Source organism: Ranitomeya imitator, chromosome 3, assembly GCF_032444005.1.
Source record: "Ranitomeya imitator isolate aRanImi1 chromosome 3, aRanImi1.pri, whole genome shotgun sequence".
Lineage (NCBI taxonomy): Eukaryota > Metazoa > Chordata > Amphibia > Anura > Dendrobatidae > Ranitomeya > Ranitomeya imitator.
The window spans coordinates 441,780,925-441,805,244 of NC_091284.1; the positions used below are offsets into that span (position 1 = coordinate 441,780,925).

General features: G+C 42.0%; 1 protein-coding gene across 8 annotated transcripts in view; it reads right to left on the reverse strand.

Annotated features, from left to right (window-relative positions):
* Positions 1–337: 337 nt before the first annotated feature.
* RPH3AL (rabphilin 3A like (without C2 domains)) overlaps positions 338–24,320 on the reverse strand; it is a 682,151-nt gene continuing 658,168 nt past the window's right edge. For 7 of the 8 annotated variants that reach the window (XM_069757358.1, XM_069757356.1, XM_069757351.1 and 4 more), the window contains one exon: positions 338–1,059. In XM_069757358.1, coding sequence (XP_069613459.1) covers positions 1,025–1,059 — 35 coding nt within the window. In that variant the 3' untranslated portion in view covers positions 338–1,024. The remainder of the gene's footprint in view (positions 1,060–24,320) is intronic. The other variant, XM_069757357.1, reaches the window with a different exon arrangement.

The following is a 24,320-nucleotide window of genomic DNA, read 5'->3' on the forward strand; positions in this document are numbered from 1 at the left end:
AGTCTTGCTTGTATTGCATGTATACTTTCTTTTATCATTTCTACAGTTTCATGGCACTAAGAAAATTTGTCCTATGAACCTTACTCTGAGAAATCTGACTTAGTGGTTTACAGAGATCGGATTATCTCTACATAAATTATTGTAATTGTAAAACAAAAAATTATTGTCTGCTTCCCTTTTTCTTTGTCCTGGTGATCTATACTACAAACACCTAAAAAATACTAAAAAGGCTGAATATCAGTGTGTCACAGCTTTTATGTTTTAGATATTTTGTTTTTGCAGCCAAGTTAATTATTGTACATATTTAACGAATTTTATTAATGAATACACGGAAACATACAAGTATCCATACAATTTAGTTTAAGAAACAAATATACAGCCTTCAAAAAAGTAAATACATACAAAATTCCAAAACACACAAATTTGCCTACAATATTACCTGTATGCAATTAGATAAAACTCACACATCACATTGAAATATGGTACTTTAGACAGGTTGTCCAGGTTTGTCACATAAGTCTGCAGTTACCTTATGTGTTTGCAGACTTCTGAATCCTCACATCTCCACTACTGGCGCTAGTTGGTTATGTGACCGCAAGTATACGATATGCATACTCCCGGCCACATTCTGATGAGACATGAGTTAGCTTGCTCAACACAAGTGAATTAAGCAAAGCTGCGCATGTCTAGTCAGAATGTGGCTGCAAGTATGCATATGGCATACCTGCGGTCACATGACCACCCACACATACTGCCGACACCACAGAAACAGAGCGTGCGCTATGCACAATATGAGGATTCCCAAGTCTGCAGTCACATAGAATGACTGCAGACTTTCGTGACAAACCTGGATAACCCCGGCAATGCAAATACTCATCCAATATTCAATACAATTTACACAACACATGCTATCTATAGACCAGAACCTGAAGATCTGATGACTTATTGAAAATTACAACTGGTTTTAAGGTACTAAAATTCAATTTGACCATATCAATAATATCCTTCTTTTACATCTTTGTGTTCAGCGGCGTAGATTCAGATTTCCCCGATGCTTTCCTTAATTGGGAAAAAGCATAAAAAGGACATTATACGATTTATTATGGTATTATATGTAATATCAGAACTTTCTATTTGAACAGAAGAGCAGGATAATGATCAAGTTCTAATGGATATTTACTTAATATAAGACATTCTACACAAGCAAAGAACTTTTGGCCTTATATAAAATGTTTTTAAAAACAACATAAAATGGACATACTAGGTAAAGCACTCTGGACACAACTTTTGAAGACAAACTCAGTGATGAGTAAAACAGGTATTTATTTTGACCCTTAAGGACAACTGTCTGTACTTCTGATACACGAGCAGTTACACAGACGAGATCCCACAAAGACCAAAGGCATATGTGCAATACTGACAACCCAAGCAAGGGGCAAGGTTTTGCTGCATTCTTATTTTATTAAGCGGTAAGACCCTGTGAAGAAGCCTCTTTTTGAAAAGCTTTAAACAACATTAAGAATAAGGTTTTAGGAAGTTAATGAAGTCAATTCAAAGGTTGTGAAAAAAATGTTGAAGTGGGACTGGTGGTCAAACAAGCAAGAAATAGGAGAGTTGAACATGTGGTACTGTGAACAAGAGGGCTGCATTTTAATCTGTCTAATGGTGTATCTTCCCTCCTATGGCACCATGTAAAGTCCCAGATACTGCAAACTAATTACTAGTAAAGAATTTGGGACCAAATATTGTTCACACCTATCTGACTGTCAGCTTGGTGAACTCAGACAAGAAAATCTAATTAGGTTGACATAGTTTCCTAAACTAGTGGCATGTTGCTATACACTGTGGTCATATAGCACTAAACATGCAGTTTGTTATATTCTAAGCATTAGAAGGTGTGATAAAACTTAACAGCGCAACATGCCACTTCTTCGAGTTATTTTTGCCTTGCTGCATAATTGACTTATTACAGTCTCCTAATTGTTATCACATCCATACACCTTTCTTGTTCATGCCACATAGCTTTACATTGAAATGGGATATATAATAATATAATAATAATTTTTATTTATATAGCGCCAACATATTCCACAGCGCTTTACAAATTATAGAGGGGACTTGTACAGACAATAGACATTACAGCATAACAGAAATACAGTTCAAAACAGATACCAGGAGGAGTGAGGGCCCTGCTCGCAAACTTACAAACTATGGGGAAAAGGGGAGACACGAGAGGTGGATGGTAACAATTGCTTTAGTTATTCGGACCAGCTATAGTGTAAGGGATATCAATCAAAACTCATTGTTGGGCATGCTAGCAGTGACGAGACATGTCACATGACTAGTTCTCCACTCACTGCAGCACAGGTCAGATTCCTGGAAGAATCGTCACATTGTCACATTTAAGAGTATATTTTCTCACGCCTTCTAATGCTTCCAACTTAACTAGTGGCATGTTTGGCACCATATTACCGTAGATTAGAGTGACATGCTGCTTCATTTGGCACCTAAATTGAGCCAGCACGTTCCATCCATTTAATGTCATTCTCCCAAATGTCCTTACTTTGGAGAAGCAAATTGAAATTTCATTTCACCCAATCTGTCAGCTTCTTTATGGTTTTTTTAATGTAGTGTACAGCAAAAATGTATTACTACATTGTCCTAGAAAGTGTTGGCCTGGTTCTTAATTGCACAGTAGACCTTAACTTGTATTACACTCCTCATTCCTATGATTTCCCTAACGCCATGACTTTTCTTTCTTGGTGTGACCATTTCAATAGTTAGGAGTTTATATTTGATGCTTTGATACAATTTAGAGCCCTTACCACAATTTTGAGAACCAGTTTATTTTCCTTTATATTATACTAATACTTTACATTTATAAACATTTTGTGTTTTATTTCTTCTGTGTTTCATTACAGTAGATACCATCAGCACAGAACCAGACACATGTTTTTAATGATTACAACCATTAGTCAGTCTGAAAAGTTCAGCTAATCATTGGGCGGTAAACACAGATAATTTGCACAGTTGCTCACAGCAGATCTATTTCTATGATCAATCCATCTGAAGAGAAAAAAAAACAATGACAGAAAAACAAACCCCATGGACTTGTAGGAAAAGAACAGACATGATGATGTAACTCTGGAGATTGGCAGAAGACGCAACACATTTACAGCAGCCAAATTATATTACAGGTGCATATTTTTATTTATATCTATTTATATGGCGGATTGGTTTTTCAAGTTATAACACTCAAAGATCCTTGAACAGCTTTAACCCCTTAGTGACAGAGCCAATTTGGTACTTAATGACCGAGCCAATTTTTACAATTCTGACCACTGTCACTTTATGAGGTTATAACTGTGGAACGCTTTAACGGATCCCACTGATTCTGAGACTTTTTTTTTCGTGACATATGGTACTTCATGTTAGTGGTAACATTTCTTCGATATTACTTGCGATTATGTATGAAAAAATGGAAATATGGTGAAAATGTTTTAAATTTTTTGCAATTTTCAAACTTTGAATGTTTATGCCCTTAAATCAGAGACATATGTCACACAAAATAGTTAATAAATAACATTTCCCACATGTCTACTTTACATCAGCAACAGCACAATTTTGGAAACAAAATTTTTTTGTTAAGAAGTTATAAGGGTTAAAAGTTGACCAGCGATTTCTCATTTTTACAATAAATCTTACAAAACCATTTTTTTTAGGGACCATCTCACATTTTAAGTCACTTTGAGGGGTGTACATGACAGAAAATACACAAACTTAACACCATTCTAAAAACTACACCCCACAAGGTGCTCAAAACCACATTCAAGAAGTATATTAACCCTTGACATGCTTTACAGCAACTGAAACAATGAGAAAGGAAAAAATTATGATTTAACTTTTGTTTGCAAACATTTTAATTCAGAACCAATTGTTTTTATTTTCACAAGTGTAAAAAGAGAAAATGAACAACAAAATTTGTTGAGCTATTTCTCCTGAATACGCGGATATCCCATATGTAGGGGTAAACTACTGTTTGAGCGCACGGCAGGGCTTGGAAGAGAAGGAGCGCCGTTTGACATTTTCAATGCAGAATTGGCTGGAATTAAGATCGGTTGCCATGTTGCATTTGGTGAGCCCCTGATGTGCCTAAACAGTAAAAAAACACAAGTAACACCATTTTGGAAACTAGACCCTTTAAAGAACTTGTCTAGATGTGTGGTGAGCACTTTAAACCCCCATGTGCTTCACAGAAGTTTATAACGTAGAGCCATGAAAATAAAAAAAATCCCATTTTTTCTACAAAAATGATATTTTGCCCCCAATTTTTTTTTACAAGGGTAACAGGAGAAATTAGACCCGAAAAGTTGTTGTGCAATTTGTCCTGAGTATGTTAATACCCCATATGTGGGGGTAAACCACAGTTTGGGAGCACGGCAGAGCTTGGAAGAGAAGAAGTTCCGTTTGACTTTTTCAATGCAGAATTGGCTGGAATTTAGATCGGACGCCATGCCGCGTTTGGAGAGCCCATGATGTGCCTAAACAGTGGAAACCCCCACAAGTGACCCCATTTTGGAAACAAAACGCATTAAGAAACTTATCTAGATGTGTGGTGAGCACTTTGAACCCCCAAGTGGTTCACAGAAACTTATAACGTAGAGCCGTGAAAATAAAAAATCCTTTTTTTCCCTCAAAAATGATTTTTTAGCTCGCAATTTGTTATTTTCTCAAGGGTAACAGGAGAAATTGGACCACAAAATTTGTTGTCTAGTTTGTCCCGAGTACGCTGATACCCCATATGTGGGGGGGACCACTGTTTGGGCACACATCAGGGCTCGGAAGAGAAGTAGTGACGTTTTAAAATGCAGACTTTGATGAATGGTCTGCGGGCGTCATGTTGCATTTGCAGAGCTCCTGATGTATTTAAACAGTAGAACCCCCCCACAACTGACCCTATTTTGGAAACTAGACCCCCCAAAGAGCTTATCTAGATGTGTGGTGAACACTAAGAACCCCCAACTGCTTCACAGAAGTTTATAATGTAGAGCCATGAAAATAAAAAAATCATTTTTTCCACAAAAAAGATCTTTTCACCCCCAGATTTTTACTTTCACAAGGGCAACAGGAGAAACTGGACCCCAAAATTTATTGTGCAATTTATCCTGAGTAGGCTGATACCCCATATGTGGGGGGGACCACTGTTTGGGCGCATGGCAAAGCTCGGAAGGGAAGGTGTGCAGTTTTGGAATGCAGACTTTGATAGAATGGTCTGCAGGCGTTATGTTGCGTTTGCAGAGTCCCTGATGTACCTAAACAGTAGAAACCCCCCACAAGTGACCCCATTTTGGAAAACTAGACCCTCCAAGGAAGTTATCTAGATTTGTGGTGAGCACTTTGAGCGCTCAAGTGCATCACAGAAGTTTATAATGCAGAGTCATGAAAAAATATATTTTTTTCCACAGAAATGATTTTTTTAGCCCCCAATTTTTTATTTTCCCAAGGGTAACAGGAGAAATTGGACCCCAAAATTTGTTGTTCAATTTGTTCTGAGTACGCTGATACCCCATATGTGGGGGGACCACTGTTTGGGCACATATCAGGGCTCGGAAGGGAAGTAGTGACGTTTTAAAATGCAGACTTTGATGGAATGGTCTGCGGGTGTCATATTGCATTTTCAGAGCCCCTGATGTACCTAAACAGAAGAAACCCCCCACAAGTGACCCTATTTTGGAAACTAGACCCCCCCAAGGAACTTATTTAGATATGTGGTGAGCATTTTGAACGCCCAAGTGCTTCACAGAAGTTTGACGCAGAGCTATGAAAATAAAAAATCATTTTTTTCCCCACAAAAATGATTTTTTAGCCCCCAATTTTTTTTATTTTTGCAAGGGTAACAGGAGAAACTGGACCCTAAAAGTTGTTGTACAATTAGTCCTGAGAACGCTGATACCCTATATGTGGGGGTAAACCACTGTTTGTGTGCACGGCAGAGCTCAAAAGGGAGGGAGCACCAATTGACTTTTTGAACGCAAAATCGGCTGTCGCGTTTGGAGACCCCCTGATGTACCTAAACAGTGAAAACCCCCAATTCTAACTCCAACCGTAACCCCAACACACCCCTAACCCTAATCCCAAACCTAACCCTAATCATAATCTCAACCCTAACCTCCAACCTAACCCCAACCTTAACCCTAATCCCAAACCTAACCCTAATCCCAAACGTAACCCTAATGCCAATCTTAACCCTAATACCAACCCTAACCCTAATCTAAACCCTAATCCCAACCTTAACCCTAATCCCAACCCTAACCCTAACTTTAGCCCCAACCCTAACCCTAACTTTAGCACCAACCCTAACCCTAGCCCTAACCCTAACTTTAGCCCCAACCCTAACCCTAGCCCTAACCCTAATTGGAAAATTGAAATACATACTTTTTTTTATTTTATCATTTTTTCCTAACTAAGAGTGTGATAAAGGGGGGGTTATTTACTATTTTTTTTATTTTGATCACTGTGATAGGATCTCACAGTGACCAAAATAAAAAAAGAGGAAGAATCTTCCTCTGCCGGCCGGCACATCACAGCGGGTGCACTGCGCATGCGCTCCCCATTTTCTTCCCGGAGGAAGAAGCCGGCGGCCAGGAGGGGAAGGAAGAGGACCCAGGGACACTGGTAAGTATGATAGGGTTCCCGAATCCCCCTATTTCTCTGTCCTCTTATGTGCGATCACATCACACATAACATCACAGGACAGAGAATTACACGCCGTTTTTTTTTCTCTTTGTGGTCGCCAGTAAATGGTTATTTACTGGCAATCACAAAACAGGGGTCGGTAAAAACTGACCCCGATCATATTCTTTCAGATCGCGGCTATCCCCGGTAGCCGAGACCCCAAAGATCCACCGGGTGCCGACCGGCGGGCGCATGCGCCCGCCATTGTTTTCCCGGAAAAAGATGGCGGCGCCCATCAGGAGCCACAAGGAGCATCGGTGGAGACGGGTGAGTATCGGGGGGCTATCAGGGACCCCATTTCTCTGTCCTCTGATGTGCGATCACATCGGAGGACAGAGAAATTAAATGGGAAATCGCTGGGTTTTTTTGCGGCCGCCGGTAAACGGTTATGTACCGTGATCGCAACCCTAGGGTCAGTAAAAACCGACCCGAATCATGTTCTCTGGGGTCTCGGCTACCCCCGGCAACCGAGACCCCAGAGAAATTCAGACTCTGGGGGGCGCTATACACTTTTTCCACAGCGCCGTTAGTTAACAGCACTGTGGTTTAAGTACCCTTAACTGCCACTGTTAAAAGGCGTATCGGCGGTCGTTAAGGGATTAAGCCACTTGCAAAATATGGCAGGCACCATCGGAGAACAAAGATTTACAGCAATGTCTATGCATATATCCAATTTTCAATCTCTCACTTGATGAAATTACTAGCGGAAAATTTAATAGTGCATTCTAAAATTAATCAATTTATTTGTGTTAGATCTCTTTTCCTCATCCTCACTTCTAGAGAAGTTAATATCTCTGTAGAGACAGTTTCAATGACAACTGTTAAATATTGTGCTATACTGCTGCATAGGTCATGAAATCCGAAAAAGCTTTCTTCCTTTCATTGATTTTCCCCTTAAGTTTTTAAAATCCTGTTATTATGTAATAGAAAACACTTTACATTTTTCTGAAGCAAGGCAACAGCTAAAGTTATTTTAATATTATAGATTAGAATGGAATGAATTTTACCTGATTATTATCATTCATTCAGGTTGAGACTACTTTCTTTTCTATTAAGATTTTTTATATTTTTTTATCCAAAAAATCCACTATATTCCTTCTCCAATAATAAAGATATTAATGGGGGATTGTAAAACAGTCATTCATTGCACAGATAAGCTGATAATCGTGTTCAGCATCTAGTACTTCAGACATTTTGCTGGGAGGACCTCTGACCATGTCATCTAGTTGTGACTTAAGGTACCTTCACACATAACGATATCGTTAACGATATCGTTGCTTTTTGTGACGTAGCAACGATATCGTTAAGGAAATCGTTATGTGTGACAGCGACCAACGATCAGGCCCCTGCTGGGAGATCGTTGGTCGCTGAGGAAAGTCCAGAACTTTATTTCGTCGCTGGATCTCCCGCTGACATCGCTGGATCGGCGTGTGTGATGCCGATCCAGCGATGTCTTCACTGGTAACCAGGGTAAACATCGGGTTACTAAGCGCAGGGCCATGCTTAGTAACCCGATGTTTACCCTGGTTACCAGCGTAAACGTTAAAAAAACAAACACTACATACTTACCTTCAGCTGTCTGTCCACCGGCGCTGTGCTTCTCTGCACTCCTCCTGCATCCTGTGTCAGCGACGGCCAGCCGGAAAGTACAGCGGTGACGTCACCGCTCTGCTTTCCGGCTGACCGGCGCTGACAGTGCAGAGGAAAGCAGAGCGCCGGAGGACAGACAGATGAAGTTAAGTATGTAGTGTTTGTTTTTTTAACGTTTACGCTGGTAACCAGGGTAAACATCGGGTTAATAAGTGCGGCCCTGCGCTTAGTAACCCGATGTTTACCCTGGTTACCGGGGACCTCGGGATCGTTGGTCGCTGGAGAGCTGTCTGTGTGACAGCGACCAAACAGCGGTATCGTTGTCGGTATCGCTGCAGCGTCGCTCAGTGTGAAGGTACCTTTAAACTCACCAATTCAGGTCTCCCTTCTGACTCATAGAAATGGTTATTGACTGACGAAACCCCCTCTATGACATTCAGCTGCCCTAACAGTGAATATAGAAAGCATAGAAAAAACTAAAAAGTGGGAAAAATGAAGACCTGATACACCACCACAATAGTTAGCTATGGGTGGTATTTACTTTTTTAATTACTTAGATGAGTATATAGTGGTGCTGACTGTTCTGCATTGTTTCATAAAATACTTTTTTGATTTTTCCATGTTCCCACTTTTAAATGGGATCAGGATCGCTCTGGCGTGGGTTGAAGCAAATACCTAAAAAAAAGTTGAATAAGCATTGCATCTTGGAAAATTTGTGATAGGTGCTAATCTGCCAATAACAAGGAGTAAGTGCTTCATTTTTTATGTATGATTTTGCTTATTTGTTTCTTCTGTCTGTCAGTCAGTGTTAGATTCATGGGAGTGAGGACTCAAGATAACATTTTTTTTAATCTTTACCCTGCATTGAATAGCAAATATAGGTGTTGTTGAGACCACGCCTTTTTAACAAATAATAAATGGGCGAATACCTCTAGACCTGAGCAAATATGCTGAGATTTGAATTCAGTAAATATGCTGAGATTTGAATTCAGCAAATCACCCAAATTCAATTGGTAGCAAATACATTTTGGTGAGCTAAGCTTTCTATTCCCTTTTCCCCTTTGCAAAGTTATTCTCTGCACATTGAATGTTCCTCATTATGCTCTTGGGTCTCAATTAGGATGTAAAAGAACAATTCTTAAAAATTAATACTCAACTCACCACTCACAAGAAGCCCACCATCAGGTCCTTCACACATCATCTTTTCCTCTTCACCCGCCACGCAGAGTACCTGCGTCAGCTTCACTCCAAAACTTGGCTTTCAACACGTCTAGGCCTCAGACATCACTGCACACCATGCAGTCACTTGGTCGAAGCATTTTGTAATGTCGTAACATCACAATGTGCACCTCTACTCCACAGCTTACAGGGACATCAGAGGCCTTGTCATGCTGGAAGTCCTGGCCTGGAATGTAAGTAACAGGGAAAAGGGGAAAAGGAGAGGTGTAGCAGGAAAGGAGGGAGGGGGAGCAGAACAGGTCAGCTGTAAGGTGAGTATTATTTTTTTGCTGTTTTTTTTAAACATTTGCCTGGCCCTCTCTGGTTCCACAAAACGGCAGCCACAGCTGACAGTTATTTTGCTGAATTCGCACCTAGCAAAGAATAAAATTTTTTGTAAAAATGTAACAATTCAATTCCACAGAAATAAATGAACTCATCTCTAGCCCGCACTCTAGATCATGAGAATATTCCTTATCATTAGTGACTAGTGTTGAGCATTCCGATACCGCAAGTATCGGGTATCGGCCGATACTTGCGGTATCGGAATTCCGATACCGAGATCCGATACTTTTGTGGTATCGGTATCGGATCCATAGGGATGTGTAAAATAAAGAATTAAAATAAAAAATATTGATAAATTCACCTCTCCAACGGCCCCTGGACATCACGCTGGTAACCGGCAGGCTTCTTTGTTTAAAATAAGCGCGTTTAGGGCCTGCGAATGACGTCGCGGCTTCTGATTGGTCGCGTGCCGCTCATGTGACCGCCACGCGACCAATCAGAAGCCATGACGTCATTCGCAGGTCCTAAATTCCTAGAATTAGGAGTTTAGTGAATGAGAATGACGTCGCGGCTTCTGATTGGTCGTGTGCCGCTCATGTGACCGCCACGCGACCAATCAGAAGCCGCGACGTCATTCTCATTCACTAAACTCCTAATTCTAGGAATTTAGGACCTGCGAATGACGTCGCGGCTTCTGATTGGTCGCGTGGCGGTCACATGAGCGGCACGCAACCAATCAGAAGCCGCGACGTCATTCGCAGGTCCTAAACGCGCTCATTTTAAACAAAGAAGCCTGCCAGTTACCAGCGTGATGTCCAGGGGCCGCCGGAGAGGTGAATATATCAATATTTTTTATTTTAATTCTTTATTTTACACATTAATATGGATCCCAGGGCCTGAAGGAGAGTTTCCTCTCCTTCAGACCCTGGGAACCATCAGGATACCTTCCGATACTTGGTGTCCCATTGACTTGTATTGGTATCGGATATCGGTATCGGCGATATCCGATATTTTTCGGGTATCAGCCGATACTATCCGATACCGATACTTTCAAGTATCGGACGGTATCGCTCAACACTATTAGTGACCAAATGAAAAGCCTAGGATACAAGCCGAGTGCATTTGTAAAGGGTACAGGTCACTGAACTAAAAGAACCACAAGATATCATTTAAAAGAAAAAGATCATAACATACTTAGAATATAATCAAAATTATATCAGCCAATAACTTTCCTCTTTTATAAACAAGTAGACAATTAAATGAGAAATGGGGTCCTGTAGCAACAGAAAATTACTGATAAGGCACAGATGTGTCCTTCCAAAGTTGTCTCTAAACCTAACTTGAAAAATACATATGGATTTAATGAATGCCCCAGTGGATGATATCATTGCCCTTAGTCTACTATATTAATTTTAAAATCTATATATTTAATGTATACTTTTTTACTAGAAGGCTGGAATGGATGCCTCTAACAAATAATGGTATATGTGTTTTACTGTAGAATTTTTATCCTGAATGGGATAATGACAAATTGCATAATGTAACATAATAAAAGAAAAGTTAAGGATGGACACATCTGTCATGGATCAATAAATCTACAGAAATCACTTTGATAAACAGTATCCAACACCAACAAACAAGACACAGATGGGTTAAATCTTCAGAGTACAAAAATGTAAAGGGTACAAACATAGAGGAAGAGATGTTACATACCGTACATTGTTTACTAGATATTTTAATGTTAATATTAAAGAAAATGTTAGCAATTACTGGCTTGTAAAGTGTGTTAGTGCACCGTCATAAGGCACTACCTATTACATGACGAGCAGCATTTCTTCTTTTCAGATAAGTTGCCATCTTCTCTTCTGACAGAAATACATGCATATTAAATACTCTGGCATTTTTTAAATGTATCTGCCAACGTTGGAAAAACAAAATAACCTGCACAAATTACATACAAAATATCATCTTGTAAAACATGGATGAGTACTATACTATACTACCCCTGGTAACATGATCTGTTTACATCATTTTGCTCACTGTAAGTTTTAGTGTCATATATTTAGTTTGTGTTGACACTAGTTGCAAATTTCTATAAAACAAAGAAGGCAGCGCTTCATAGGGCAAAACATCTGTAATGAATATGGTTTAATTAGTATCCTCTTGCCCCCAGAATCGTCTCTCACCTAGGGTTGTTGCATTTAGAACACAAAATCTCAAAGCTTCCAGAAATAATGTGGAAGTTACTGCTGGTGCCCACTCACCCAGCACAAGTTTGTCCATTTAGGAATTCCGAATCAGAATGAGAAAATCACTGTGTGTACATGCCGACCTCTTCGTTGAGCGTTGAGAAAATCCTTTACTTTTGTGTATGTATAATTAATGTTTATCTCCACTGGTTGCATATACATATATATATATATATATATATATATATATATATATATATATATATATATACACAGTGGGGCAAAAAAGTATTTAGTCAGTCAGCAATAGTGCAAGTTCCACCACTTAAAAAGATGAGAGGCGTCTGTAATTTACATCATAGGTAGACCTCAACTATGGGAGACAAACTGAGAAAAAAATCCAGAAAATCACATTGTCTGTTTTTTTATCATTTTTTTTTTGCATATTATGGTGGAAAATAATTATTTGGTCAGAAACAAACAATCAAGATTTCTGGTTCTCACAGACCTGTAACTTCTTCTTTAAGAGTCTCCTCTTTTCTCCACTCATTACCTGTAGTAATGGCACCTGTTTAAACTTGTTATCAGTATAAAAAGACACCTGTGCACACCCTCAAACAGTCTGACTCCAAACTCCACTATGGTGAAGACCAAAGAGCTGTCAAAGGACACCAGAAACAAAATTGTAGCCCTGCACCAGGCTGGGAAGACTGAATCTGCAATAGCCAACCAGCTTGGAGTGAAGAAATCAACAGTGGGAGCAATAATTAGAAAATGGAAGACATACAAGACCACTGATAATCTCCCTCGATCTGGGGCTCCATGCAAAATCCCACCCCGTGGGGTCAGAATGATCACAAGAACGGTGAGCAAAAATCCCAGAACCACGCGGGGGGACCTAGTGAATGAACTGCAGAGAGCTGGGACCAATGTAACAAGGCCTACCATAAGTAACACACTACGCCACCATGGACTCAGATCCTGCAGTGCCAGACGTGTCCCACTGCTTAAGCCAGTACATGTCCGGGCCCGTCTGAAGTTTGCTAGAGAGCATTTGGATGATCCAGAGGAGTTTTGGGAGAATGTCCTATGATCTGATGAAACCAAACTGGAACTGTTTGGTAGAAACACAACTTGTCGTGTTTGGAGGAAAAAGAATACTGAGTTGCATCCATCAAACACCATACCTACTGTAAAGCATGGTGGTGGAAACATCATGCTTTGGGGCTGTTTCTCTGCAAAGGGGCCAGGACGACTGATCCGGGTACATGAAAGAATGAATGGGGCCATGTATCGTGAGATTTTGAGTGCAAACCTCCTTCCATCAGCAAGGGCATTGAAGATGAAACGTGGCTGGGTCTTTCAACATGACAATGATCCAAAGCACCCCGCCAAGGCAACGAAGGAGTGGCTTCGTAAGAAGCATTTCAAGGTCCTGGAGTGGCCTAGCCAGTCTCCAGATCTCAACCCTATAGAAAACCTTTGGAGGGAGTTGAAAGTCTGTGTGTGGCAACCTTGTGAAGACTTACAGAAAACGTTTGACCTCTGTCATTGCCAACAAAGGATATATTACAAAGTATTGAGATGAAACTTTGTTTCTGACCAAATACTTATTTTCCACCATAATATGCAAATAAAATGATAAAAAAACAGACAATGTGATTTTCTGGATTTTTTTTTCTCAGTTTGTCTCCCATAGTTGAGGTCTACCTATGATGTAAATTACAGACGCCTCTCATCTTTTTAAGTGGTGGAACTTGCACTATTGCTGACTGACTAAATACTTTTTTGCCCCACTGTATATATTGTAGTGCAGCGGATATATATATATATATATATATATATATATATATATATATATATTAAATACAGATACAAAAGGCAGAAATAACCAAAGTTTATTAAATAAATAAAGTTAATTAATTAAAGTTTATTGAGAATTAATTTAAAAATTGTGTCCACTCCCCTTGAAGAAGCACGTGGGCGAAACGCGCGTCGGGGTGTTCCTGTGCAGCGGTACACAACAATGGGTAAGCACTGAATCTATTTCTAATACTTTTACAATGCCCTTTATGCTGAATTCTCATCATCCGGGAACAATATATTTATAATTACCGTAAAGGATGTTTTTGGGAACCTCATATTGGACTGGTACCTATTATAATGTGTTTCAATGCTAAGTAGTATGGCTATATGTGTTACTTCTGCTCCATATGGAACATTGTCATATTCTCTTTGAAGATTCTCACATGGTATTATGTACAATTTTTAAATTAATTCTCAATAAACTTTATTGATTTTATGATATTTGTGCTATAGTGGTCTGTGGGTAGTTTATACTCATTTTTTGGTAGTTATATATATATATATATATATATATATATATATATATGTATATATATATATATGTATATATATACTGTAGTGCAGCGGTAGCACACTTATGCAGTGATGAAGTAGTGACCCAGCAGAGACAAAGATCTCTTTAATTTTTAACTCACAGCAAAGCACAGTACACGATATCCACGGTGGCGCAGTGGTTAGCACTGCAGCCTTGCAGCGCTGGGGTCCTGGGTTCTAATCCCACCCAGGACAACATCTGCAAAGAGTTTGTATGTTCTCTCCGTGTTTGCGTGAGTTTCCTCCGGGCACTCCGGTTTCCTCCCACATTCCAAAGACATACTGATAGGGATTCTAGATTGTGAGCCCCATCGGGGACAGTGATGATAATGTGTGCAAAACTGTAAAGCGCTGCGGAATATGTTAGCGCTATATAAAAATAAAGATTATTATTATTATATCCTCAGGATCGCAGTCGGGAACCATATCCTCTATCCTTGCAGCCAATAAACACGCCAGTCCACCTCTGAGACCAGTTGCTGTGGGCGACTGCACTGCTGTGTACGTTGTGGGTGCCAGAATTCTCAGCTCCCTTGGCTGTTTGGCTCTGCTGGCCTGTGTTGCCTCACACAGATGGAACTCTGCAGAGCCGACTGCTCTGCACTCTAGCAAACACCAAACTGGCTCTAGCCCTGACACACAAAGCCCTCTGCTTCAGGGTTTTTTACAAGCAACCTGTGGCCTTCAGCCAAATGAAAAACCCAGCCAGGAATGAAACGGACTGCACCACTACCATCCTGCCTGTAGTTTGATTCAAAATACAAAAGGCCAGCAGGTTTTCTTAAATCTGCCCTGGACAAATAGCCTGTCCAGGACTAACACTTTTTATTTTGCACTGCAATCACAGCAATGCCTGTGACTGCAATGCACTCCTATGGCCTCAATATGCCTCCGTGCACACCCTGAGGGGAACATACAGCGACCCCTACCTGTAACACCAGTCACTGCCTCACTGTGTTCAAACCTGTGGGGCTCAACACTTGTCACCCCACATGGGCATGTGACAGGGCATCCGCATGTCCTTGTGACACCCATGCCCGACACTGTACTGAGAAACCAAAGTAGGGAACGGAACCATCAGTTGATTCAAGCACCCCTCCCCTTTTCATTTCTCCTCCAGACTTTGTTACGTGAACACCCATTGCAAAACACATGCCCACTTTCTTGACTAACAGTAGATTTGTGCCAGTTTTGGGTGGTCTTGACCTTGTTTATTTGGGGTTTACTAGCACCGCAGATCATCCCGTGACCTAAGTACCTGCTTTCGGGCATTTGGTACCATTTCTTCAGCACCCTTGCCTATGGGGTAACCCAAAAGTGAAGGTGACAAAAGTCCTGTGTTCCCTAAAATGCCCCCAAGGTATAGTCGTGCTGCAGCGATCAAGTGTTAGTGGTGTCAAGGACCCAGACATGTGGCTGCCAACTGCCCACTGATATCTGAACCCATGGACTGTGGGTATACTCGCCATATGTCTATGTATGCCCAGCCAGTCTGTACTGCCACTACAGTCACTTCCGACAGCAAACCCCAGCTGTGCCAGGTATTCATGAACGGGTTCTAAACAGAGGCTCTCCTGGATTTGGGTAGCTTAATGAGTTTGGTCCATGGGACCCTTTTTGCCAGAGACAACCCCAAAAGACAGAAAGTGGAGGTGATGGTATCCATGGGGAAATCTGTGAGTACTCGACCACGGAGGTTAATTTTTCCACACCATGTGGGGACCTTAAACATGTGATGAGAGTGGTGAAAACCCTTCCATATGGGACTGTGTGGGGAAGAGACTTGTCCCTGTTTTGGTCCCTGTGGGAGACCAATGTTAACCTTCCCATGGTAAATGTAGTGCTGGGTGCAGATCCCAAAGATTCCAAGTCAGGGATACCTGCCAAAGGGGTCGCCAACCTAGGGACAGAGTGTAACCCCAATAGGTTCCCCTAGAGGTTGTGGCAGGAGAGGTCGAGGATGTTGTTCCAGGCATAGAACCCAAAGATCCCAAGTCAGGGATACCTGCCATAGGGGTCATCAACATAGGGATAGAGTGTAACCCTGATAGGTCCCCCTAGAGGTTGTGGCAGGAGAGGTCAAGGATGTTGTTCCAGGCATAGAACCCAAAGATCCCAAGTCAGGGATACCTGCCATAGGGGTCGCCAATCTAGGGACAGAGTGTAACCCCAATAGGTTCCCCCTAGAGGTAATGGCAGGAGAGGTCGAGGATGTTGTTCCAGGCATAGAACCCAAAGATCTTGAGTCAGGGATACCTGCCATAGAGGTCATCAACATAGGGATAGAGTGTAACCCTGATAGGTCTCCCTAGAGGTTGTGGCAGAGGAGGTTGTGGAGACCCCACTGAACCCAGAGTTGGAAATGTCCCCTGGTAAGTTTGGGATAGCTCAGTTCCAGGGTCCCATGCAGAGACGAAGGAATAAAAAACAACTCGCAAGAATAGAAAGCCTGGAGGAATCAGGAAGGTGTGGTCACAGAGGCAAATATGGATGTTCGCATGAGGAACCCACCGGCCAAGGATGTGGCTGGGGGTCAGGGAAAAATGGACAGAGCTCTCGCTAGACAGCAGCGTCGGGGGGTTCACGTTTGTGTGCGACATAGCACGTATGTATGCCCGGAGATGCCGGGGCAGACCTCGGTGTTTCGGTGGGATGTAGTCCAATACTAAGGATATCCTGAAAATTTTAGTTGGTGGGTCTTGTGGACTAGAGTAGAGAAACACTGCTCTATGCAATACAGGTGTGTAAGGTTGAACACAGAGCCAAGGAAAGCATAGCTGTACTCAAAAGCGATATGGCAGTGCAGTCGCCCATGGCAACAATTGTTTTGACGACTCGGCTGCCATCCGAAGGACCATAACACTCACCACAAATTTTGGAGTGCAAAGTAGGAAAAACATTTTCTTAAATAAATTGTCCATTTTAACATTAGCTTACACAGGGGTGTTGGCGGAGCAGGGTAACAGGAGGCAGGGTCATTTGTTCAGGAGGTTGGCGGGGGCAGGAATGGGACAATGCTCTGGGCCATGAGCAGAGTCTCTTTTCCCATAGCTTTTCTGGAGCATTGGGAAAAAGGCTGCCAGAGGTGACAAATGCGCAGTTTGAGATCTCGGGAGATGAAATCGTGAACTTTGTCCCCTGGTCTTGGTGTGGCCAGTCCTGAATCCGAATTCCTCTGTTCCCGATGCGGCCAGTGCCTGAACATTGTCCCCTGGCCCTGGAGCAGTCAGTTGTGTCCCAAGTTCCTCTGGTCCCTGTGTGGCCAATCGTGTTCCAGAAATCCCCTGGTCCCAGTGCAGTCAATGCCTGTTCATTGTCCCAAGGACTCTGTGTGGTCAGTCCCTAATCCAGCATCCTATATCAGTGTGTCTGAAAATAACCTTAATCCATTTCAGCAATCTTGATCCCTGGCCTCAGCAGCTGCAGTACAGGGATCTGCATAGGAGTGGTACCTGGTGGCTACCTGCAGCCCAGTTTGTCCACCACGATGGCTATTGGCATTACTGTGATTGGCCAGCCCCATTCAGTCATCAGGTCTATCTAAGATGATGCTCTGGGTCATAAATTAGCCAATTGTCTCTTGACTTTGCAGCCAATGGACTGCAGCATAGGCTGGCACTACTCCTTATTCACCTTCCCTGCCTTCAGTGCTTTTCCTCATCCTGGCGAGGGGTCTCAGGAATGACAGGTGACTGAATGGTATTCAAGCGACAGGACTTCTGGAGTCAGAGTTTGGTGACCCGGGAAAGGGATACACTTGCACATGTGCTAGTCCCTGTAAAGGGGGTCTGGGTAAGAGATGTACATGGAAATGCCAAGAACTATCCTATGGCCCAGACTGACATACGAGCAGACTGTGTGTTCCATGTTCTATTAACTGGGAGTGGTCAAGGACTGTGTTACAGAACCCCCAGCACCAAGAATATGTTATGCAGTATATATTATGTATAATAGGTTCCATGTGAAATGCATCAGTCCACAGGCTGCGCCCCTGGTCAGAGGGGACAAGATACTCTCCTTCTGACCTCCCTCACCTTTGTAATTCCCACAGTAAATATCAGCAGGCTCCGGGGAACCCAAGAGCAGAATTCACAACAAAATATCAGCAGGCTCCGGCCCCCTGCAGCTATTGTAATGTATGTCTCGCCTGCTTTTTCTATTGGCCTGCCCTGTGTATCTGTGTTATATATTCTGTGTGCTGTGAATAAAGTGTGTTCTTTTAGACTGGAAATACATGGAGTAGCAGTCAGCTTTTATATGCTCTCACGTAATCAAGGAATTCCAGCCAGCGTCCTTCATTCAGAATCCAGCAAAAGCAGAGTGGACCTCCTGAAACACGGGGGGTGCTGAAAGAGGTACTACAGCACAGTAGACCCCGTTATAGACAGGATGCATATAATTATTATTGGTTGAGACTTTATTTGTTTTGGGACTTATGGGTTAAAGCTGTAGCACCCAGTAGTTTGACTATGATATCAAAGATCCATGATGTAAATGGTCAATTTCTAGAAAGGTGAATGAGGAAGCATCCCCTGAAGCCAATATCCCTGACTTGGAGGAGTACTCAGGAAAATGTAAATGGGGATTGTCACGGATCCCTCTCCGTGCTTCCACTAATTCGTCACATGTCTGCTCTCAGCAAGTGACTTGGGGTTGTGCCTGCAAGGGTTAATCTATCTCCCCACTCAGTCCAGCATTCAACCTCTGTCATATGCTGTAATGGGAGCATAAATCACCAACCCAGACCACACAACCGCTCATACATGCTGCCACTGCTCACGGAATACACGGGCAATGAGTCCCAGAAATATTACTAATACTGTCTACCACTCATAAGGCTCACACACCTTAGGCTATGGATTCTTTAGAACATTTAAGGTTCAACTTGCTAAAGTTTTATGCTTTAATACAAAAAGATTCAGTGCTTACAGTAAAGAAAAATGTGTAAAAATATGGTAATAAAAAGACATACAGGTATGCAAAACAGTATAAAATAAACAGGAGAAAACTTACAGAAATAGCTAACGTGTAGTCTACTTCTGCTCCCTGAGGGGGGTGAATGGACTGGATCAAATCAGCTTCCCAGGCTGCCCTCACCTGTGAACACGATTCTATGTATACAGGCCTAATTTATAGATTTACTCTGGAGGTCAGATTTCTAGACAAGCCCCTCAGTTTAATACCATAATTGCTTGTTTTTGATTGGACCGCGGCCGCTCCCCCAATGAATATATTATTTGCTCTGAGATTCCCTGTGTAGAAGTTCTCACAGAAAGATAGAGTCAGGCTGTAAGTGACATCTCTCTTCAAAGAGCTAGGAAGTGTCAAATGTTCCCTTTCTTCTTGGTTCCCAGCACGACTCCCTGGTGAGATGGAGACAGAACTCTGCTGTCTCAGGAAAATGCACATTAACACCTGGGTGAGACCTGCAGCCTTCAGGACAGATGTTAAATTATTACTAGTCACTAGTGTTGAGCATTCCGATACCGCAAGTATCGGGTATCGGCCGATACTTGCGGTATCGGAATTCCGATACCGAGATCCGATACTTTTGTGGTATCGGGTATCGGATCCATAGGGATGTGTAAAATAAAGAATTAAAATAAAAAATATTGATATATTCACCTCTCCGGCGGCCCCTGGACATCACGCTGGTAACCGGCAGGCTTCTTTGTTTAAAATGAGCGCATTTAGGGCCTGCGAATGACGTCGCGGCTTCTGATTGGTCGCGTGCCGCTCATGTGACCGCCACGCGACCAATCAGAAGCCGCGACGTCATTCGCAGGTCCTAAATTTCTAGAATTAGGAGTTTAGTGAATGAGAATGACGTCGCGGCTTCTGATTGGTCGTGTGCCGCTCATGTGACCGCCACGCGACCAATCAGAAGCCGCGATGTCTTTCTCATTCACTAAACTCCTAATTCTAGGAATTTAGGACCTGCGAATGACGTCGTGGCTTCTGATTGGTCGCGTGGCGGTCACATGAGCGGCACACGACCAATCAGAAGCCGCGACGTCATTCGCAGGTCCTAAACGCGCTCATTTTAAACAAAGAAGCCTGCCGGTTACCAGCGTGATGTCCAGGGGCTGCCGGAGAGGTGAATATATCAATATTTTTTATTTTAATTCTTTATTTTACACATTAATATGGATCCCAGGGCCTGAAGGAGAGTTTCCTCTCCTTCAGACCCTGGGAACCATCAGGATACCTTCCGATACTTGGTGTCCCATTGACTTGTATTGGTATCAGATATCGGTATCGGCGATATCCGATATTTTTCGGGTATCGGCCGATACTATCCGATACCGATACTTTCAAGTATCGGACGGTATCGCTCAACACTACTAGTCACACAATAAACATATACATAGTTCACTGCACACATATATTTATTACTCCCTTGCACCACTCTAGTCTGTCCTCAACTCTGCTGCTCGGCTAATCCACCTCTCTCCTCGATACTCCCCTGCTTCACCCCTCTGCAAATTCCTCCACTGGCTCCCAATTCCCCAACGAATCCAGTTCAAACTACTAACAGTGGTCTACAAAGCTATCCACAATCTGTCCCCTCCCTATATCTCTGAACTAATCTCCCACTATCTTTCCGCACCACGTAATCTTCGATCCTCCTAAGACTTCCTACTCTCCTCCACACTTATTGATTCCTCACACAACCGCCACCAAAATTTCTCCTGAATATCTCCCATCCTCTGGAATTCCACGCCTCAACACGTCCGATTATCCACCACCCTCGGATCCTTCAGACGGAACCTGAAAACCCATCTCTTCAGGAAAGCCTACAGCCTGCAATAACCATTCTGCCTCCTCACCAACCACCCGAGCTGCCGCCTCACCAACCACCCAAGCTGCTGCGTCGCCACTGTCAGAGCTGCCGCCCCACCAAACACCAGAGCTGCTGCCTCACCACCACCAATGCTGCAGCACACAGACCTCCTGTCTCCTCCCCATTATCCCGAAGAATGTAAGTCCGCAAGGACAGGGTGCTCTCCCCTCTGTATCAGTCTGTCATTGTAAATTTGTTTACTGTTAACGATATCTATAACCCTGTATGTAACCCCTTTTCACATGTACACCACCATGGAATTAATGGTGCTATATAAATAAATAATAATAATAATACATATTTCACTACAGGGATCAACAGATGACAGCAGCTGATTGACGGCTTCTGAAAAATAATGATTTATGTCATGGAACAAAGTGAAGCAAAAGGTAAAAAAGCACCTCCTCAAGGCTCAAGAGGGACGAAAAATCCAGAGTCTATAATCGGTCAGCTCGAGAAAGATAATTTAAGCCTGGGATTGGATACTTGTGTTAGTGCCCACAGGAGAGATCAAGTTCCTTAGCCAGCTGCAGGGACCTTATAGGGTGGTTGAAAATGTGGGAGAGGTCAACTATAAAGTACGCAGTGACTAGGAAAAAGAAAGTGTTTCCCATATATTATGGCAACCTACTACCAAAATCAGTAAGACCGAAAATCAGTACCCAAAAATAAGGGCAAGTTCTTGGATGTTCTAGGTCACCCTCTTGTCATCAAGCATAAAGACTGGCCAATTTAAATCCCTGTAGGCTCTGTGTTTTGGCTGATGGTGCCCAGACTCCAGTCCTGGGCAGAGAGAAGTTGTAAGAAAGCCAGGGTTAATATAGAGCTCTGGAAAAAATAAAGAGACCACTGCACAATTTTCAGTTTCTCCGATTTTTCTCTTTATTTATATATTTTTGAGTAAAATGTAAATTGCTCTTTTATTCAATAAATTACTGAAAACATGTCTTCGAATTTCCAAGTGGAAAATTTTTTCATTATTTTCAGAAAATGAGAAATGGTCAAAAGAACAAAAAAAAATGCAGTGCTTGAGGACCTCAAATAATGAAGAAAAAAAAAAAGTTCATAATCATTTAGAAACAACAATACTAATGTTTTAACTCAGGAAGAGATCAGAAATCAATATTTTGTGGATTAACCATGATTTTTAATCACAGCTTTCATGTGTCTTGGCATGCTTTCCACCAGTCTTTCACACTGCTTTTCGGTGACCTTATGCCACTCCTGGTACAAAAATGTAAGCAGTTCTTCTTGGCTTGATAGCTTGCGATTATCCATCTTCCTCTTGATTACATTCCAGAGGTTTTCAATGGGTTCAGGTCTGAAGATTGGGCTGGCCATGACAGAGATTTGATGTGGTTGTCCTTCATCCACACATTGATTGACCTAGTTGTGTGGCATGGCTCATTGCCCTGCTGGAAAAAACAGTCATCAGAGTTAGGGAACATTGCCTAAGCAGAAGGAATCAACTGTTTTTCCAGGATAACCTGGTATGCGTCTTGATTCATACGTCCTTCACAAAGATTAACCTGACCAACTCCAGCCTTGCTGAAGCATCCCCAGATCATCACCGATCCTCCACCAAATTTCACAGTGTGGCTTGTATGCCTTTCCAGGTCTCCGTCTAACCATTAGACGACCAGGTGTAGGGCAAACCTGAAAATTAGACTCATCAGAGAATATTGCCTTACTCCAGTCCTCTATGGTCCCATCCTTATGGTCTTGGGCAAACTTCAGCCTGGCTCTCCTTTGCTTCTCATTGATGAATGGCTTTTTTCTACCTTTACATGACTTGAGCCCTGCCTCTAGGAGCCTGTTACGAACTGTTCTTGCCATGCACATCACCCCAGCTGCCATTTGCCATTCCTTTTGTAGGTAACTTGACGTCATCCTGCAGTTGCTGAGTGACATTCGAATAAGATGACGGTCATCCCAGGTAGTGGAAAGTCATTTTCACCCTCTGCCGGTCTGTAGCTTTCTTGTTCCCAATGTCTGCTGCTTGACTTTGTTGTAATGGACTGCCATCTTAGAAATTTTAAGGATGGAGGCAACGTGATGCTCACTGTATCCCTCTGCCAGTAAAGCCAGAATTGAGCCCTTCTTTTCCTCACTCAAGACTTTTCTTTTCAAATCCTTTGGCATGGTTAAAAGTTATTTTTTCATTACTATAACTTTTGGATATTACTAGCACTTGTTTTGCCATCCAGCTTGTCCTATTGCAAGAGGATTGTGAACACCACAGAAGGGTTTTTTATACTTTCCTTCGTTAAATAAGATTCTGTTCAGGTGATCACCTAATCAGAAGCACGTTAAGTAGAATGTTTTGTACTCTGGTTGGAATTCAACTGACACTGGAAGGGAATGGCTATCAGACATGTAGAGAAGCTGATTTTTATAAAATTGTGCAGTGATCTCTTAATTTTTGCAAGAACTATATATATATATATATATATATATATATATATATATATATATACATATACACACACACACACTATATATAGTGGGTAAGTATTCAGCCCCCTTTAAATTTTTCACTTTCTTTCATTGCAGCCATTTGGTAAATTCAAAAAAGTTCATTTTTTTCTCATTAATGTATACTCTGCACCCCACCCTGACTGAAAAAAACACAGAAATGTAGACATTTTTGAAAATTTATTAAAAAAGAAAAACTGAAATATCACATGGTCATAACTACTCAGACCCTTTGTTCAGACATTCATATTTAAGTCACATTCTGTCCAATTCCTTGTGATCCTCCTTGAGATGGTTCTACTCCTTCATTGGAGTCCAGCTGTGTTTAAACTGATAGGACTTGATTTAGAAAGGCACACACCTGTCTATATAAGACCTCACAGCTCACGGTGCATGTCAGACCAAATGAAAATCATGAGGTCAAAGGAATTGGCTAAAGAGCTCAGAGACAATAGTGGCAAGGCACAGATCGGGCCAAGGTTACAAAAGAATTTCTGCAACACTCAAGGTTTTTAAGAGCACAGGGGCCTCCATAATCCTTAAAATGAAAGAAGTTTGGGACCACCAGAAGTCTTCCTAGCCCT